The sequence below is a fragment of the Megascapheus bottae genome, chromosome 28 (genome assembly GCF_031878675.1).
Source record: "Megascapheus bottae isolate mThoBot1 chromosome 28, mThoBot2.hap1, whole genome shotgun sequence".
Lineage (NCBI taxonomy): Eukaryota > Metazoa > Chordata > Mammalia > Rodentia > Geomyidae > Megascapheus > Megascapheus bottae.
The window spans coordinates 17,038,311-17,055,684 of record NC_143536.1 but is presented as its reverse complement, the minus strand read 5'-3'; the positions used below and the strand labels follow the sequence as shown (position 1 = coordinate 17,055,684).

The 17,374-nt window shown below is 41.0% G+C and overlaps 1 protein-coding gene across 1 annotated transcript in view; it reads right to left on the bottom strand.

The window, feature by feature from the left end:
• Positions 1-17,374, bottom strand: part of Specc1l (sperm antigen with calponin homology and coiled-coil domains 1 like) — a 143,298-nt gene that overhangs the window by 57,540 nt on the left and 68,384 nt on the right. Inside the window, exons 8-10 of the mRNA XM_090320687.1 lie at positions 14,273-14,436; positions 10,458-10,549; positions 3,755-3,845 (exon numbers count right to left, since the gene is read on the bottom strand). Coding sequence (XP_090176813.1) covers positions 3,755-3,845; positions 10,458-10,549; positions 14,273-14,436 — 347 coding nt within the window. The remainder of the gene's footprint in view (positions 1-3,754; positions 3,846-10,457; positions 10,550-14,272; positions 14,437-17,374) is intronic.

Sequence of the window (17,374 nt, the reverse complement as noted above, 5' to 3'; positions counted from 1 at the left end):
TTTTACATTTCAGTAGTTCCAATGAAACTTTCAAAATAAAAATTATGTAACATGTTTTTAAAAAATTATGCTGCTCTTCCTAGCCTGAGGTGACCTGCGGAAATGGTTCACTACTCTCTAGACCCAAAACCCCCACAAAGTCATGTAAGTCAAGAGGTTCCAGTATTCATGTTTACTTTAAGAACACCAGACAGGTGGGCCAGGAGTGTAGCCTTGAGGTAGAGTATCTGCCTAGCTTGCCCAAAGACCGGGGTTCAATTCCTTGGCACCACATACACAGAAAAAAACCACAAGTGGTGCTGTGGCTTAAGGGGTATAACACTAGTTTTGAGAAATTGCAAGGACAGTGCCCAGGTCCCAAGTTCAAGCCCCAAGTGTGGTGCAAAAAAAAAAAACAAACCAAAAAACCACCAGAGAGGGCCAGGAGTGTGGCCTAGTAGTAGAGTGCTTACCTATCATGCATGCATGAAGACCTGGATTCAATTCTTCAGTACCACATACACAGAAAAAGCTGGAAGTGGTGGTGTGGCTCAAGTGGTAGAGCGATAGCCTTGAGTAAAGCCCAAGGACAGTGTCCAGGCCCTGAATTCAAGCCCGAGGACTGGCAGAAAAAAAAAAAAAGAACACCAAAGAAACAGCCCAGACTATCAAGGCTATGCATACTGGAAAAGCCACCAAGCTCCTGAAAGATGTCACTTTAAAGAAGCAACATGTGCTGATCTGATGTTAACAGCGGAGATGGCGGGTGTGCTCAGGCCAAAGAGTGGGGCTGGACGCAGACAAGAGTCAGTAGCTCAACAAGAGTGCTGAAGTTCTGTTACACATGCCTAGTACTGTAGAAAGTAATGCCAAACTGAAGGGTTTAGACAAGACTCCATGGTCACTGAACACACCCAGGGTGAAAAAAGCACCCACACTGTACCACCAAGTATACAGAGGCCATGGTGGGATTCACCCATTCATGAGCTCCCTGCCACAATGAGATCTCAGAGCCTTCCTGAAAAGGAGCACATTGTTCCTAAACTAGAAGAGGAAGTTGCACAGAAGAAAAAGATAGGGACCAGGAGTTTGGCCTAGTGGTTAAAGTGCTTGCCTAGCATGCATGAATACCTGGGTTCGATTCCTCGGTACCACATACATAGAAAAAAGCCAGAAGTGGTGCTGAGGCTCAAGTGGTAGAGCTCTGACCTTGAGAAAGTCCAAGGACAGTGCTCAGGCCCTGAGCTCAAGCCCAGGACTGGCAAAAAAAAAAAAAAAAAGAATAAGATAGCGCAGAAAAAAAAAAAAAAGCTGAAGAAACAAAAACTTATGGCACAGAAATATTTAGCATAAAATAAACGAAAAAAAAAAAAAAGATGCCAAGACAAAGAAAAGCAGCTTAAGACAGAACTCAGAAATCCTATTCTTCTTGTCACAGTTACAGTCACCACAATGGCTTTTATGACCAGGAATCATTTGCTTTGTAGGGCCACAACTCATTTGCTTGTTTTGTAGGTAGTCATTTTTCAAATTACTGTTTAAAAGATCACTGTATCAACAACTTCCACATAAAACTTCACCCAGCGTCGCCCTGAATCCTTTATTTACAATGTTCCAACTAAACTTCATTAGAAGAGTCTGGAGAGAGAACAGGAACAGCACTAGCACAGCTCCAGCACACGCTCCATGCCCAACCGCCCTGTCAATGAATCTCCAGGTAATAAAAAAAAAAAAGGTCCGGTAACAGAACTTTAAGACTTTTAAGTTTGTTTTCAGTAACTGTGGCCCACAGAACTTCTACCCTTATTATCCACAAAAGCCAGAAAACACTAAACTGTTTTAATTTTTTGCTCAGATTCCCAAGCTGATGCTTTCTTAAGAGCCCCAGGGGGAGGCTTATGACAATGGAATTTCCAAGCTCCCTTTCCTAGAAGCCCATAGTCCGAGATGTCTAAGATCTCGTATTTAAAGAAGTGACGCAAGTATACTTGAGCAATGCCAGAGATGGGTCTTCCCTAGTAATTCTCACTCTGTGACATCCCAAACCAGATCATCTAGAAGGAAGCAGTGGAGGGTGAAGAGGTAGTAAGGGACAGGTGGTACAGGCTGGTAAGGCCACGAGCTATTTCTTATCCCCCTCAAAGGTCACCTGGGACCTGAGAATTTGGTACCTCTTAGTGTCTCAGGATCACCTAGATAGGATCCCTCCTACCAGGCATTTCCGGGCCAGCACCACACAATGGTGGCAAGCTAGTTAACCAAAGCTGGAGGGCATCAGTCCAGGGGTACACATACCCCCACAATCCATGGCTTGCCTGGCACCTGCCCTTACCACAATAGCATGGATTTCAGGTAGGAAGGCTGGCTTTATCCTCAGGTCAGGATGCATGTACTCCCTGAACCACTGGTTTCCATCTCTGCCCTCAATGCATATAGCTTAGGACACAACCTGTGTGGATACTTCCTTACAACAATTTGTTGGCAGTTAGAAAGACTAAGTCAAAACACAGCAAAATCAACACCAGGAAATGGGTACATCCAAGAGGAAAGGGGTGTATAGAAGGAAAGTGAGAATGTTGATCAAAGTGAGTTGTATTCATAAACTGCTTTGTTAAATGGTACTTCCTCTTTGCAACTACTTAAAAGATATTAAAAAATTTAAATATGGGCTGGGAGTTTGGCCTAGTGGTAGACTGCTTGCCTAGCATGCACGAAAACCCGAGTTCAATTCCTAGGTACCACATATATAGAAAAAGCCAGAAGGGATGATATGGCTCGAGTGGTAGGGTTCTTGAGAAAGCCCAAGGACAGTGCTCAGGCCCTGAGTTCAGTCCCCAGGACTGGCAAAAATAAATAAATAAACAAATTCTACAGTACTCAGATGCTTAAAATCTTTTACTTGTAGTCTATTAAGACTCATCAGCCCTTCATGCTACTAAATTCACAGATGTAATTAATAAAATCTGACACTGGACACTTATTATGGGATAAAATAGTAGTACTAAACACTTCAAAGGCTTTAACTGTTCTTTTGTTCACTTACTTTGGTTGTTTAACAAGAGCCCATTGACTTCTACAGGGGCAGAGGACACATCAGTGAACAAAGCAATTAATCACAGAGAATATAACAAAGTGACAAATAGTAAGACTAGAATGTGAGCTCAGTACAGGAATAGGTTCCCTGCGACATATTCACAATATTACAATGCCACTTAAAGACCTCACTGAAGAGGGGTGAGGAGCTGACTGTCAGGGTGGAAGTCTGATTCCAGTACAGGTGATTTACAGATTAGGGCCATTATCACAGAGGCTAAGAGGTAGGTCAGGATGCATCTGAGGAGTTCTGTGTAACTTTGTGCCTCTCTTCCCATGTAAATCCTGTGAGGATCTAACCAGAAGACAGGATATAAAGGAGGGAAGGAAAGCTTCTAAGCCTTTCACTGTTTCCTTGGAAAGTTTCCTAAGAGAAGACCCTGTGTGGCCTGGGCTACATAGAAAAACCCTGTAACAAAAATAATCAGCCTCAGAGAGTAGTAAATACTATATTCATTAACAGTAAGACATTTCCTCACTTGTAATTAAGACATACAGTGTTATTTCCTTCTATTATTATTGTTTTCTGAGACAGGGATTGATCTAGGACAGCACTAGACATATTAGTAAACTTCTTCTCCAGATATATACCAATCATTAGTCAATTATTAGCCAAGGCAGCCAGACGAATCTGAAAACTAACAAAACAAAGTGAAAAAGTTTGACATTTTTTTAGTTATACCTTGAACAGGGATTTCCCCATAGTTTGGTCTCTTATCTGACAAGGCTGTTAGGGGCTTGGATGCTGCGATTGGTCCACTTATGGAATGCCTCTGAAATTGTAAGATAAATAGTGCAACGTTAGGTAAAATCCAGTACAGAGACTCACGTGCAAAAAAAATGTTGCAAAGATAAAACAAATTTGCCTAATTCCTGTACTGCTATAGTAATGTTGTAACATTCATATGCAATAGGTACACAATGAGATTAACAAACTTTTTAAAACTTCAGTATTATGAGCTGAATATAGATTTACATATAGCTATAAGTAATGACACAGAATTCCATATTCTCTTCACTTAGCTTTCCCCAATAGTAACATCTTATAAGTCTACAGACTTGTAAGTCTACAACTTAACACTGTAGGGAATGTGGCTTGGTGGTACAGTGCTTGCCACAGAAATATGAAGCCCTGGATTCAATTCCTCAGTGCCACATAAACAGAAAAAGCCAGAAGTGATGCTGTGGCTCAAGTGATAGAGTACTAGCCTCGAGCAAAAGAAGCTCAAGGACAATGTACCCAGGCCGCCCTGAGTTCAAGCCCCAGGACTAGCACGGAAAACAAACAAACAAACAAAAAAACCACAGGATACTGACAGTCAAGATACAGAACTTTTTTGTCACCATAAGGATTTTTTTCATGGTCCTTTTACAGTTACAACCACCTTTCCTTCCAGACCCTGACTACTTACTGGTATTCTGATAATGATTACATTATTTAAAGAGATTCCTTTCTTTCTTTCTTTCTCTTTTCTTTTCTTTTTTTTTGCCAGTCCCAAGGCTTGGATTCAGGGCCTGAGCACTGTCTTTAGGCATTCCTCAAGGCTAGCACTCTATCACTTGAGCCACAGTACCACTTCTGGCTTTTTTCTGTGGTACCAAGGAATCAAACCCAGGTCTTTGTACATGCTAAGCAAGCACTCTACCACTAGACTATGCTCCCAGGTAAAGAGAATTCTTAAAATATCTGTCGAATGGCAATTCACGAAACTTAAAAAAAAAAATCCATATAAAAATGCAGACATGTTTCTATTATACTTTTATTGGTCATTCATGCTCTTATTTTAAACAGAATTCAATTCTGCCACCAACTGATTAACTCCAAACTGTCCCAGTATAATAGTCTCTTCATCTCCAGAACTATGCTGAGATACTCACCAGTGATACTGACACCAATAACAAACTTAGCATTTTGTGATTCTTCTCAAACATTATTCCCTCAGCCTTTACACAGCCTTTAAAAAAAAATCTACCTAACTCAAAGCTACTTTTTTTTTTCATATTCCCAGCAGAAACATACAAGAAGAGCCAGACATGGTGTATGTCTGTCTGTAATTCCAGCTACTCAAGAGGTAGAAGTATAAGGATTATAGCCCAAGGATCATAGGGGAAAGTGCAAGACCCTATCTCAAAGACAAGGGGGAAAAACAACTAAAAGGAATAGGGCATTGCTCAAGTGAGGCTAGGAATTCAATTCCTACTATGAAAGGAATAAAGAAAGGGAGGGAAGAAGAGCAGAGGAAAAGAGAGGAGGGAAGAGAAAGAGGGAAAGGAAAAGAAGGGAAGAAAATACGTAATCTCCTCTGAGAAGTAATGTTCCACTACTTCTGACATAGGCCATTTATTAGAAACAAATCAAGTCTAGTCAACAATTACTAAGGAGTTAATAGTAGGAGGTGAAAATCACTACGAAGTACCTGATCCTTGATCCCCTTGAAGTCATTTATTTTGGGTTGATGTTCGTGCCAGAATTTGAACCTAGGGCCCTATGCTCTCATTGACTTTTATTGCCTCATCTAGTCAAAGAAGTTTCTCTTCTGTTGCTGGTAGGAACTCACATACTTACGTGCCCTATGTAAACTATGAAAGTATTTGTCTGATAGGCTCCTATACCTGGTAAATTATTCTTGTCTGCCCTTGTATAGACTGGCACTCAGGTTGGAGGCATGGTTAAAATGGAGACTACATGCCTGGCATTCTATGCAGATTTCTGGACCCTCTCTTTATGAAGCTCCTGCCCCGCAAGGACTCTGTCCTGAAATTTCTAGTGTTTCCTTTTTCTTCTCTTCCTTCTCCTTCTACTTTTTCTTTTTTTTTGTATTTTATTGTTGGGATAACGTATAGAAGGGTTACAGTTATATTTGTCAGGTAGTGGGTTACTTCTTGAACCTTGATACTCCTTCTCATGTTTTTGTTCCCCTTTCCCTCCTTCCACCCCCTCCAGTCATCTTGTTTTCCCCTTCCCTATTTCAAATAAACAAATAAGTGAATATTCAGTATAACAGTACATAAATTCAGATACAGTAACCTCATGAGATTAGCCATAAGTGGGGGGAAAAAAGAGAAAAGAAATAACTTCACATAGTACATTAAGAACAGCAATCACCAAGATAAACCTCTTGTTTCATTAACCTAGAGTTCATTTCATTTAGTCTCATCCTATATGACCATATGTAGATAGGTTTTGAAGGATTATGATCCTCTGTTAGGAGAGTCCTAGATGTGTAATAATTATTACAAATGAGGGGAAGCCATGGAGCCTATGCTTCTTTGGATCTGGCTTACTTCACTTAATATGATTTTTTCCAGGTCTTTCCATTTCCTTATGAATGTGGTGATACCATTCTTTCTGATGGCAGCATAGAATTTCATTGTGTATAAGAACCACATTTTGAGGGCCGGGAGTTTGGCCTAGTGGTTAAAGTGCTTGCCTAGCATGCATGAAGACCCGGGTTCGATTCCTCAGTACCACATACATAGAAAAAAGCCAGAAGTGGTGCTGAGGCTCAAGTGGTAGAGCTCTAGCCTTGAGAAAGTCCAAGGACAGTGCTCAGGCCCTGTGCTCAAGCCCAGGACTGGCCAAAAAAAAAAAAAAAAGAACCACATCTTGATCCATCCATTTACTCAGGGGCATCTGGGTTGGTTCCATATCTTTGCTATGGTAAATAGTGCTGCAATGAACATCGTTGTGCTAGTGGCTTTAGTATGTCCTTGTTTCTGGACATTTGGGTAAATGCCAAGTAGTGGAATTGCTGGGTCATAGGGGAGCTCTATGTTTAGTCTTTTGAGGAAACATCGTACTACTTTCCATAGTGGTTGAACCGAGTTTATACTCCCACCAACAGTGTAATAGCGATCCCTCCTGGCCACAACCCCACCCGGATCTGTTGTTATTACATTTCTTGATAATAGCCATTCTAACTGGAGTGAAGTGTAATCACAAAGCTGTTTTGATTTGCATTTCTTTTATGGCCAGAGATGTTGACCATTTCTTCATGTGTCTATAGGCCATTCTTATTTCCTATTCAGAGAAGTCTCTCTTTAAGTCTTTAGCCCACCTTTCAATGGGATAGTTGTTTCTTTGAGGATTTTTTTTTTTTTTGACAGTCCTAGGCTTGGACTTTCTCAAGGCTAGAACTCTACCACTTGAGCCTCAGCACCACTTCTTGCTTTTTTCTATGTATGTGCTACCGAGGAATCGAACCTAGGTCTTCATGCATACTAGGCAAGCACTCTACCACTAGGCCCAACTCCCGGCTGCAGATTTGTTTTTGAGAGGTATATTTTATATATGAGGCCCTTGTCTATTGTTTGGCTAGTGAAGATCTCCCACTCTGTGGGCTATTTAACTTGCTAGCTATGTCCTTTGTTATACCGAAGCTCTAAATTTTCCCAGCTACTTGGAAGGCAGAGATAAGAGAATTATGGTTTGAGGCCACCCTGAACAAAAAGTTAGTGAGATCCTATCTCAAAAAAACAAGCTAACAATGGTGGTTCACACCTATAATCCAGCTTCTCAAGAGACAAAAGCAGGAGGATTTTAGTCTAAGGATTGTCTAGGGAAAAGTACAACATGGTGGAGGTGAGGGCTAATGCAAAAAGAGCTGGAAGAGCTAGGAAGTGGTTCAAGTAATAGAGGCACTTGACTAGTAAGCATAAAGTCAAAACTCCAGTACTGTCTCTACTTCCATCCAAAAAAAAGCTGATCCTGTGTCTATGTCTCCTTAGATCTGACTAGCTCCTCTGCCCTGCTCTAAGACAGCTCATCTCCATGCACCAACATCTGGAAATTGCCTCTAGAAAAAAAGAACAATTGGCCAGGAGTTAGGCCTAGTAGTAGAGTGCTTGCCTAGCATGCACGAAGACTTGGGTTGGATTCGTCGGTACCACATACATAGAAAAGGTGGAAGTGGTGCTGTGGCTCAAGTGGTAAAGTGCTAGCCTTGAGAAAGCCCAAGGACAGTGCCTAGGCCCTGAGTTCAAGCCCCAGGACAGGAAAAACAAAACCAAAACCAAACAAAGAAAAGGTGCTATAGCAGGGTTTTCCTATCACCTAACATTTTTCTAGGAATAACAATTTTGTGACTTGTACAATGTCTGAAAATAATTGATTCTTACATTTTGTCCAGTTTTCTATTTGTTTCTAAGAATGACTCCCTCATGGTCCAAAGAGAATTCCCACCCAGGGAGTTCTAACAAAACTAACAATTCCAACCTTAGGCTCTAGTCCCCAGAGACTGGTTCACTGGGATAAAGCCTGGGAATGTATGCATTTGAAAATTCTCATGCTGATAAAGAAGAAGGAGAAGGAGAAGGAGAAGGAGGAGGAGGAGGAGGAGGAGGAGGAGGAGGAGGAGGAGGAGGAGGAGGAGGAGGGGAAAAAGGGGGAGGGGAGGGGGAAAGGAGAAGGACAGGGAGGGGGAAGAGGAAGAAGAGGAGGGGGAAGAGGAGATAGAAGGATCATGAAATAGCTTGAGCTATGCTTTGAAAACTGAGGGCATGACACAAGGGGTAAAGCACCTAGTGAGCAAGTATGAGGTCCTGAGTTCAAACCCCAGTACCACTACCAACAACAACAAAAATCATGGTGGCTCATGCCTGTAATCCTAGCTACTCAGAAGGAGAAAAAGAGGGCACTGGTTCAAATCCAGCATCAGTAGAAAGTGAGGCTCCATTTCTACCAGCAGAGCAAGTGGCATACACCTGTCATGCCAGCTACGTGAGATGCATAAAAAGCATTGCTGGCTTGGGCACAAATCAAGACCATATCTTAAAACTAATCAAAATAAAGGGCTAGGGTGTGTGGCTCAAGTGGTAGAACACCTGCCTGGCAAGTTAGGGTCCTGAATTCAAAACTCAACAGCCCCCCACTCCTGCCCAAACAACTGATTGTTATAGTTAGATTTGAAAAATATGTAGGATCTGATAGCATATTTAAAAGGTACTGAAAATAATTTGTAGTTAACTGTTTTTTTTTTCCAACAATAGAAGTGGCATGTTTACTACCTGTGTTTATAAAAAGTTCACAAAATTATGCCTAGGACTTAAACATTTTTCAAATGACAACCACTAAGAGAAACTTCACTTTCTTTGAAGCTTGTTTTATTTGGCACCTTTGCTTTGGTTTGTATTTTTTAGTTCTTAGATAAATTTGATTAACAGAAAACATACTTTAAAAAGCATTAAAACTATAGTGAGTATATAGAATTTCCCTTGCTTTCCTTTTAAATTAAGGCATGGCATCATAACTGGGCACTGTTGATTCATTCTTTATAATTCTAGCTACTCAGGAGGCTGAGATCTGAGGATTGAGGCTCAAAGCCAGTCTGGACATTGAAGTCTGTGAGACTCTTCTCTCTAATTAACCACCAAAAAAAACTGAACTGGTGCTGTGGCTCAAGTGGTAGAGGACTAGCCTTGAGCTAAAGAGCTCAGGGACAGCATTCAGGCCCAGAGTTCAAGCCCCAAGACCAACCCCCAAGAGTCCATTCACAAATCATTGACCAATACTTAGCATAGCACAAAAGTCTCAATTTAAAAAGGGAATGTTCCCATGCCCTATTGTTTTAGAGAGTAGATATGGCCAAGACTACCCCAGACTACTGAATAGGTTTGGGGCACTTTTACTTTGGCTGCTCTCACTCATGTGGAAATACTCTACTCAGCCACACTTTCTGTTATATACATGTACAATGGAATTTTACTCACCTATAAGAACATTATGTCATTTGCAAGGAGATGGATGAATCTAGAAAAAGTTTTAATGACTTATTCTTTCTCTCATATGTGTTAAACATATGTGAAAATATATACAGAGTTATATACATGTATACACAAGCATACTACAGTATGGTATGCCTAGAGGAAGTTTCCAATGGCTCAACTTCTCTGAACAACAAATGAGCAGTCTAAATAATAAATACAGGTAGCTGAAGCATTATGGGTGTGAAGAAGGGGGTCAGATGAACAGAGACAGGAAGAGTGGGCAAAAGCAGTCATCATATTCACTATGGAAAAGATGAGGACAACGACAGAGGGAGCGACAGTGATCAAGCTGCACTGCACTCAAACTCTGACTCGTTGAACATTTTTGGACAACTTCTTAAAGCCTTAAAACAATTTTTAATATGATACTTGCATTTTAAGTTACTAAATTTTGAAACGTCTAAGTTATTTAGTAACTTAAGTCCCTAAATCTTGAAATGCAGAAAAGATGAAACGGCAAATATTCTTAGAGACGTTATCTACATTTCCTAGAAGAATAATACTATTTACGTTTACTTTCATGAAGAATACCCAGTCATAGGCAACAAATCCCACATGTACCTCTCTGAGAAAATCAGAATCTTCCAAGAAGATTTAACTTTACATCACCTCGCCCTTACCTGCATGGGGGAGACAGCTGCTGCTGGCGGAGTTTTCATAGGACTTGGACTCAGAGGTGTTCGAGGAATTGCAGCTGCAGCAGGGTTTGGTACTACAAAAGTAACACACAAGTCAAAAATGCATACTTCACAGTGGAACAGAAGCTTTCTTAACTGGTCTCCATTGAAAGGTTCACTAGATAAGCCAATACTCTTGACTCTCTCCCCACATCTGCCTTAGCTGCTTACTATCTCAGCTGTCCAACCTATGTCCTCCACAACAGGTGCTCTTCCCACCAGTAAACTCTCTGCCTCCCTAAGACAGTATTTCATTTGTGCTGCTAATTACTTTAGAAAAGAACTCCATAAACCAATGCAATTTACATATTCAAAAAAAGAAGACTGAGCCGGGCACAGTGGCTCACGCCTGTAAATCCTAGCTACTCAGGAGGCTGAGATCTGAGGATCATGGTTCAAAGCCAGCCATGGCAATAAAGACTGTGAAACTCTTATCTCCAATTAACCACTAGGAAACCAGAAGTGGTGCTGTGGCTCCAGGGGTAGGGCAATAGCCTTGAGCTGAAGAGCTCAGGGATAGCACCCAGGCCCAGAGTTCAAGCCCCACACCCAACCAGAAAAAAAAAAAAAAAAGGGCCGGGAGTTTGGCCTGTAGAGTGCTTGCCTAGCATGCAGGAAGACCTGGGTTCGATTCCTCGGTACCATATACATAGAAAAAAGCCGGAAATGGTGCTGAGGCTCAAGTGATAGAGCTCTAACCTTGAGAAAGTCCAAGGACAGTGCTCAGGGCCTGAGCTCAAGCCCAGGACTGGCAAAAAAAAAAAAAAGAATGAACAACAAAAAAAAAGAAGACTGAGGGGTGAAGCTCAAAGGTACTATGTACTTGCTGAGAAACATCCATCAAGATACTAGATTCAATCCCTAGCAACACACACACCCCATATAAAATATAGAGATGAAGATACTGGTAGCTCATTCCTGTAAGCCTACTCAGGAGACTAATGAGGATTGCAGTTCCAAGTCAGTCCAGGCAGGAAAGTTTGTGAGACTCTTATCTCCAGTTAACCACCGAAAATCTAGAGTAGAGCTGTGGCTTATCTGGTAAAGTACTACCTTCAAGGTGAAAAGCTCAGGGACAGCACCCAAGTTCAAGCCCCCAAACCAGAAGAAAAAACAAAAACAGGCTGGGAATGTGGCTTAGTGGCAGAGTGCTTGCCTAGCATGCATGAAGCCATGGATCAGATTCCTTAGTACCACACAAACAGAAAAAGCCAGAAATGACCTTGAGGAACAAGTGGTAGAGTGCTAGCCTTGAGCAAAAGAAGCTTAGGGACAGTGCCCAGGCCCTGAGTTCAAACCCCAAGACTGACACAAAAAAACAAAACAAAACAAAAAACAGAGATAGGCTGTTGGGGGCCGAGTAACGCCATGTCTAATAACTTTCTGCTGAGACAAGGCAAGGCGCAAGAGGAGGGGCGCAAGGCTTGATTACAATTGGTTACAAATGTGTTATTGTTTATCACTCTCTGCTGGGACCTAGAGTGAGGGTATATTAGCTGGAGGGACTGCTTCAGGAGGGAGGTTATTGGAGAGAGATTTTCCTGCCTTGATGAAGCTGCGTGGCGTCTCTGTTCATGCTCTGGGGAAGGAATGCTGAGTGCGGGGGGACAGTGGGCCCTCTCCTCTCACGGCTCGTCCTGGTCGGGGTGTGTTTTTCCCCATTCCTCCTACTAGTCGAGAGGGACCGAGGACGCAGGACCCCGACAATGGGCTGCAGGCATTGCCTGGAATGGCCTATAGCACCTGCCTAGCAAGTACAAAGCCCGAGTTCAAAACCCAGTACCATGGAAGAAAGAGAAGGGAGGGAGGGAAGGAAAAAGGAAGGAATATATACACATAAAAGTACTTTAGATAAGAGGCCAGACATTTTGTAGATATTCAACAATTGTGTATTATATTAAAGAATGGTATACTCCAGTTCATCTTACCTTACTTCCTCCTGCAGAATTGACATCTTTCCCTGATATGTATTTAATGATGATACGTGTGTGTTTATATGCCAACCTTCCTCTATTCAACTATGTATCTCTTATTTATTTCTATATACTTGGATTCTAGTAATGGCTGCCAAAACAAGGTAATTTTAAAAAAACCAAAATGAGCATTCATTTGCAGATGAGCTAAATTCAAAACAAGCTACACAAACAAACTCAAGCCCATCACAGAGCATGGCAAGATGAAGCAGTAATCACTGAGGACCTTCTAATGCAGCCAAGTACCCATACTTGGAACTGATGATTTTAGAGGCATTTGTATACATGAAGATAAAATTCACACAAGAGGAAGTTAGCATTTAGCATACTCACCACATTACACAACCATCACTTCTACCTAGCTTCAAAGTTATTTGGTTCAATAGCCCCAAAGGAAACTCCATACTTACTAAGTAGTCACTTCCTTCTACCCCTCCCAGCCCATCACAACTTGTTTTCTGTTTCTATGAACGATGTGGTCTGTTATATCTGGTTTTTTTCACTGAGTATAATACTGCAAAGGTAGCATATAGCAAAATTTTACTCCTTATGACTAAGGAGGTATTTATTCTACTGTATATTCTGTTTGTCCTTTCACCTAATACATGAACACTTAGACTGCTTTATTTTATTTTACTTATTAGCATATATTAATTATACAAAAGGTCGTCAGTGTGATATTTCCATTCATGTGTATATTTTTATCAAATTCACCTTTTCTATTACTCTTATTCTCCCTTTACTGAACAATCTTTAACAGTTTCATTATTCATTCCTAAAATCACTAGAGAGTCTTTGTCTAAATTCCTACTTTCAATTCTGTTGTAATTCTTTTCTGGGTCAATTAGATATACTTTATTATATCATGTTTGCATTAAAGATTTCTTGTTAATATTTTGAATAGTTGCACAATTATAACTTAACTGTAAATGCCATGATCTTCTTATTTTAGAAGTCTCTAAATATACATATCTGTTTATGCATGGGTCCAGAAAGCTAGAGAACAAGGTTTATATTGTACATACAATGTCTAAGAAAATGCTGGACACTGGTAACACACACCCTACTCGGGAGACTGAGATCCAGAGAACAATTCAAGCAAGTGCAGGCAGAGGAGTCTGAGAGGCCAAAATAAGCAGCAAAAGGCTGAGCTGGTAGACTGGAGGAATGGCTCAAGTGGTTGTACTAACCCTGAGCAAGAAAGTCAAGAAAACACAAGGCCTTGACTTGCCTGTACATGCCTGTGCGCGCACACACTTTGGCCTAGAGCTAAAGTTGTATATCAGGAAGTTTTAGACATAGTGATTGAATAAACATAAGAAGCCAGGCATGGTGGCTTGCACTGTAATCCTAGCTATTCAGGAGGCTGAGATCTGATGATCGCCGTTTGAAGCCAGGCCAGAGAAGAAAGTCTGTGAGGCTCTTATCTCCAATTAACTACTCAGAAAAATGTTAATGTGGAACAGTGGCTCAAGTGGTAGAGCGCTAGCCTTGAGCAGAAAGAGGCTGAGGGAGAGCACCCAGGACCTGAGTTCAAGTCTCGGACCAGCATAAAAAGGAAATCATAATAATATGTGTGATGCAGTTGAGAAGATACATGGTAAGCTCTGAGACCAAGTTTTCTGAAGCAGAACAGGATTCTAACTCCCCCATTAAAATTTATCTGGCATTTAACTCATTAAGTCTGATACTATGTAAAAGATGAGAGACTACGGCAAAGACCAGGAAACACACGGCAAGTGGTAGGAGCACAGGCCAAGGCTCAGGAGACAAGGAAGCAATTACCTTGAGATGCGCTGTCGAAGGACTTGATGAGGGTTTTTACTGTAGGAGTTGGCTCTGAGGAAGTCGAGGACCGTCTGCTCAGTCCCATCCCTTGCCTTAAAGCTGCCAAATCTCTCTCAACTGCATTCATGTAGTTGTACACTCGGCCTCGCTCCTCCTCTTGCCTAAAAACAATATTAAACTTTAGGCATTTTGTGTTATGTGTATATGAGCGATCATATACATTTTCCCCTCCCAACTGAAAAAGCAGTAAAAAGGTATTAATTTTTGTTTTCTGTTGTTGTTACTGTTGTTTCAAACTGTACAATTGAATAGAATAGATTACCAGTCTAATGGTCTCATTTGCTTGGTGAATACCAGGAAATGATATTAAAATTTTCATATCAAGTTATCTTAAATAAGTTAAATAACCATCAAATTCCATTTTCACCTAAGTAGGTGCCAGTGAGGGCATCAGTAGGTAATCAGCAGTGAAATGGGAGGCAGACTGGCCACAGAGCCTTGCTCAGGACTGCAATCTCTGCTTCTCTAATAATGACAGGGCCCAGTCCTCAGGAGTCTTGGGAATTTACCAGCAAATGTAATCTCTGCCAGCTAAAATATTGTGCTTTGACATGAAAATAACAAAGAGATGAAACCAAAGCTCATGTTCTTAAAGAATGAAACAAAACTGCTAGAAGCTCCAAATAGAATTTCTACAAAAAATTGAATAGGCCATACTTGTAACATGAATCCCCTACCAACTCATGGTAATTTATCCTGAGTCATCAGAAAAACCAATTACCACTCATTTCTGGCTTTCTTCAGTTCACTGAGCTAATAAAAAAAATTATTTTATCTGAAATGAGATTACAATTGCGGAGTTTGCATGTCATAAAACTATCAAGTATACTTGGGGATAAAAATTAAGCCACAAAAATTAAGCTGTCCTTAGGAAAATTTGTTGTTGGTAGTCATTTGGCTCTGCTGGCAGGTTTTTTGCTTCTAAATGTACCAAAGGATCAATATCCAGCTACTTGTCCTGATTAGAAAGTTTAATAATCAATAACAGCAATCAAATGTTTGCTCTTAGAAACCCATTCCCCTCCTAAAAATCACTGAGAACTCCAGAAAGGTTTTACTTACGTAGGGTGTTGTCCATTAAATTAATTAAAACTAAGAGTTACATAAAATACTTATCTCACCTAAAAATCAAGGTAAACTCAGGACTTACACGATGAAAATATCCTTATGAAAATGACTATTAAAAACTAATTATGTATTCAAAAGTAAAAAAATTAGCAGGAAGAATAGTAATGCTTGATGCTTTTTAATATCTGGCTTAGAAGGCAGCTATAGTCCCATGTCTTCTATTGAAATAGAAAAATGCAGATTAAAAATTTATTTGTGGTTGGAAAGAATATTTCAGTAGCTTTTTTAGATAACTATAGCTATACTGCCCTAAGACGCAATAATTAGTAGTTAATTGTTGGGTTGGGTACTCATTGTTTATACCTGTAATCCTAGCTACACAAGACCTAGAAATCTGAGGATCACAATTCGAAGCCAGCCAGCCAGGGCAAAAAAGTTCATGAGCTACTAAGTAGTAGCTAGCTACTTCTAGCTACTCAGGAGGCTGAGATCTGAGGATCATGGTTCAAAACCAGCCCAGGCAGAAAAGTCCTCATGAGACTCTTATTTCCAATTAACCAGTCAAAACCCAGAAGTAATATTATGGCTCAAGTGGTAGAGCACAAATCTTGAGGACAAAATGGCTCAGGAACATCACCCAGGCCCTGAGTTCAAGCCTCATAACCCACCAAAAAAAAAAAAAAAAAACCAACAAAGTTTACTGGTATCTTCATAAAATTCCCTTGAAATGTCCATATTTTATCACTGGTAACAAGGAAGTATTATGTTCCTTGAAAGAATGGGCCTTCTCTCTGTGTCTCTCTGTCTCATCCTCTATCTTTCTATCTATCTGTTTGTCTGTCTCTGTGTGTCTCTGTCTCTGTCTCTCTCTTTCTCTTCTCCCTCCTCTCCCCTTTCTCCCCTCGATCCCTTCTCTCCTTTTGCTGGTGCTGGGTCCTCAACTCAGGGCCTGGGCTCTGTGCTCAAAGCTAGAACTCTACCGCTTGACCCACAGCACCACTTACAGGTTTTTCTCAGTAGTTTATTGGCGGTAAGAGTCTTCACAGCCTTGCCTGCCTGGGCTGGCTTTGAACTGTGATCCTCAGATTTCAGTCTCCAGAGAAGCTAGGATTACAGGCGTAAGCCACCGGTGCCCAGCTAGGATGGGCTCTCAACCTTTTTTGAGAAATTTCCCACACAAAAATGACTATAGTTTGTTTCCCAATTATTTTCAAATAAAAATTAAAAGAAAGTTCAAATGAAAATTATCATAGAATGTTCCCCTCAAGGCACCCCATTCTTGGATACACAACAGATAAAGCAGAAGTGCCATTTTTTTGTTTTGTTATGGGGCTTGACTTTGGCCTAGGCACTGTCCCTGAGCTCTTCAGCTCAAGGCTACCGCCATACCCTCTGAGCAAGTCCCACTTCCTGTTTTCTAGTGGTTAACTGGAGGCAAGAGTCTCAGGTCTTTTTGTGCCTGGGCTGGCTTTGAACCTTGATCCTCAGATCTCAGCCTCTGGAGAAGCTAGGATTAGAGGTATGAGCCACTGCACCAGGCTTCAGAAGTGCCTTTTTGTCCTTCCCATTTTGTCACAGAGAACATTAAAAATAGGGTACCTTCAAGGGCTGAGATTTGGTAGAATTATTAATTTAACCTTTCAGGAAAAGTATCTTTAGGTGAAACTGGTATTTTGTTTGGCTTGGGCTTTTGACACTTTTTTTATTAAGTCAGTATGTAGTTGTTTAATGATTACGAATATAATTTGGCACCAAGGCCTTGACTCATAAGGTTAACATTTTGTCACTATTTGTGCAAAAGTAAGCTGGATATGGTGGTTCATTCCTACAATCCCAGCTACTTGGGAGGCAGAGAGCAGGAGGATCTTGATTTAGGGCTTAGATAAAAGTTAAGCCAGGCATAGGAGCTCACACCTGTAATCCTAGTTCCTCAGCAGGCTGAGATCTGAGATCGAGGTTCAAAGCCAGCCC